Source organism: Contarinia nasturtii, unplaced genomic scaffold (assembly GCF_009176525.2).
Source record: "Contarinia nasturtii isolate CC-2019 unplaced genomic scaffold, AAFC_CNas_1.1 Cnas_scaffold_187, whole genome shotgun sequence".
Taxonomy (NCBI): Eukaryota; Metazoa; Arthropoda; class Insecta; order Diptera; family Cecidomyiidae; genus Contarinia; species Contarinia nasturtii.
The window spans coordinates 5,079,400-5,081,957 of NW_022197544.1; the positions used below are offsets into that span (position 1 = coordinate 5,079,400).

Genomic DNA, 2,558 nt, shown 5'->3' on the forward strand with positions numbered 1-2,558 from the left:
CATGCAAGACGTGCAGAAGTTACCAAAATTCAGCGATCAAATTGGATGACAGAGCACATAAGCTGAGAGAGAGAGAGAGAAATAGAGCCGAAAAGTTTTTATTTACTTACCATACCGCCTCATAATTTTATCGACAGAGTTATGAGAGATAGTCATCAGATAATTCTAATGTTTTTCGTTGAAAGCAACACATATAAAATACGTCATAGAACCAGGATCTGTGTTCAGGTAAAATATATATTGTCAAACTCTGAGTATGCAATGTGTGTTATTCTACCATGAGAGACGCTGCGTTCAGACGTGAAATTTGGGTCGCAGAATTTTTATTAATTTAATTAAAAATTCTTTTGATTATTCTAGCTGATAGATTGTACATTTTCAAAAAAGTTGACCTATAAATTGCATTCATATGTTATTCATTATTAGAGATCCAATTCAAAACTAATTGAACATTTTCAGCCGTATCTAGTCATAAAGACTGCATTCAGTGTCATGATCACGATCAGGTATAATATCATTGTACAATTTATACAACTGATCCAGCGAACACTTTTCCCCGCAATTCGGTATATTCAACGGCAAAAGAATTTCTTCATCCGATTTTCTGTAGAAGATTTGAATGTAATGCTCCTTTTCGGCCACTTCGTATAATTCCAAATGCAAACTCGATGCAAACGGTGGAAAATGTGGCTGTGGAGAAAAAAAAAATTAAAATTAAAGAAAAAACTACATCTTTTTTTCCATTGAATTTACTTACTTTGAAAAGTCCAAAGCTATTCAGTAGACTGGCGATAGTGATATCTTGTGTCGAGTAAAACCAAACCGAACGATTTGGTTCCAACGTTGAGTTTATCTTTTGAGCGAAACGTTCGAACATTTCTTTAATCAAAAATCCAGACCACAGTCGAGCCAATTCTTTAGTATTTGATCTCATTTTAAACCAAAAATAAGCACTGGACTCCAAAACACCATTTGGTTCCATTGCTTTTCGTGCCCAATCAGAAAGTCTTCATAATTAAATACATAAATTTGGTTAGTTGAAACTGTGTAACTATGTATACTACAGTAATTATTTATTACTTACGTTTTATTATGTAGACTTTGAAAAAAAAGTACCTCATATATGTGCCATAGATCATCAATGGTCGTCAAATTCGACCCGCACATATTCGACCAGAATAATATATCTTGTTTATTTTCGTTAAAAATTCGCTGCAATTCGGCTGATTCATTTTTGTATTTCTCGAGAGCAGCAGAATATCTTGGACAATCGCCTGGTCCACGCATTGCGTAGTCCAAATTCAAAGGTATTGTATGAACGGGAATCGGTTGCCATGCAATATCATCATGCCATTTCTCTTCGGCGTGTGGTGGAAATAGGCCAGCTAAATTGGCAAGTGCCGACATCAAAATACGGTCTTTGTCGGTTGAATGCACGTACACTCTTTTCGGTGAATATTTATCACCAAGAAGTTTGTGATATCTTCTTCGGAAGTATTGTCCCAATTTGAATTGTTGTCTTTTACCTTCCTGTCAAATGTCAATGGAGAGTGTTAACGAAAGACAATTTTCTAAGTAGAATTTAACGTATTTACATTTGTGAGTGCTGAAAATCCACCAGTCCAATGAGACTCATCAATATACGGATCTTTTGGAAAAACATGTGGAAAAATTTTGCCATTTCGCTGACCATGTCGATAGAGCTATTAATTACACAAACTTTTAATTTACATCATTTTTATCAAAACCAAATGTTCTTACAACATGCGCAAATATCAATTGACTAGCATTTGAATGCCAGATAGCACTTTTATCTTCCACATTATTTACATCGTCGTGCGAAAATACGTCATAGGCACAAAATAACAAAAAATTTAAAGCAATAACTCGAGAATACAACATACTTTGAGATCAAATCACTTTTGCACTGAATAACAGTTTATGACTTACTACAGCTGAACAAAAACTGAATATTATATTTAACATCATGTATATTATACATTTTTTAATGATAAACATTGTTATATCCAAACATATGAAGTTACGGAAATGATTATTGATAAGCGCAAAACTTGATTATGATCTGAAATACATATTTATTATGTTATCACTACTAAACGGAAAACAACAAATTCAGATATTGTTAATCGCTGACCCAAAAAATCATTATCAATAAAAAATGATATCTTTCAATATTTCACTGGGCTTGAATGAATGAATATTCTTTCTAAGCTAACTTATTTGGCCGACCGACATTTTGGCAATAAAATTTGAAATAATTTTAATAGAACATTTTTTCATCTATCAAATCACTTGCTACTATTATTCGATAAATGAAAGTATTTAGAAAAAAAATTCAAACAAATAAAATTGTAATCGTCTACTAGTAAGTTTATCAGTTGAGATGTCGGTGGTGCATTGCACCAGGACAACATAATTTTTGTCTGGATCTAAATATCTAAATGCTAAAGAAGCCAAAACCAATGGTATTTTGTTTCCGTCTTTGCTTCACTTTTTCATCATATGCAATTGTATGGTATTCTCATTTATGATTTTTA

At 32.7% G+C, this 2,558-nt stretch overlaps 1 protein-coding gene across 1 annotated transcript; it reads right to left on the reverse strand.

Annotated features, from left to right (window-relative positions):
• Positions 1-271: 271 nt before the first annotated feature.
• Positions 272-1,940, reverse strand: LOC116336562 (lysosomal acid phosphatase-like). Its single transcript, XM_031760471.1, has 5 exons — positions 1,762-1,940; positions 1,596-1,703; positions 1,085-1,530; positions 758-1,007; positions 272-690 (listed from the first exon to the last, which is right to left on the reverse strand). The coding sequence occupies exons 1-5, from the start codon at positions 1,900-1,902 to the stop codon at positions 466-468; spliced, it is 1,170 nt and encodes a 389-aa protein (XP_031616331.1). The 5' UTR covers positions 1,903-1,940; the 3' UTR covers positions 272-465.
• Between the last annotated feature and the right edge of the window lie 618 nt (positions 1,941-2,558).

Excerpts from the sequence above, each read along its gene's own strand:
- LOC116336562 (XM_031760471.1), bottom strand. The coding sequence starts at position 1,902 with ATGTTGTATTCTCGAGTTATTGCTTTAAATTTTTTGTTATTTTGTGCC. Across the intron at positions 1,704-1,761 it reads AATTGATATTTGCGCATGTT|CTCTATCGACATGGTCAGCG; the intron begins GTAAGAACATTT and ends TGTAATTAATAG. Across the intron at positions 1,531-1,595 it reads GATTTTCAGCACTCACAAAT|GAAGGTAAAAGACAACAATT; the intron begins GTAAATACGTTA and ends GACATTTGACAG.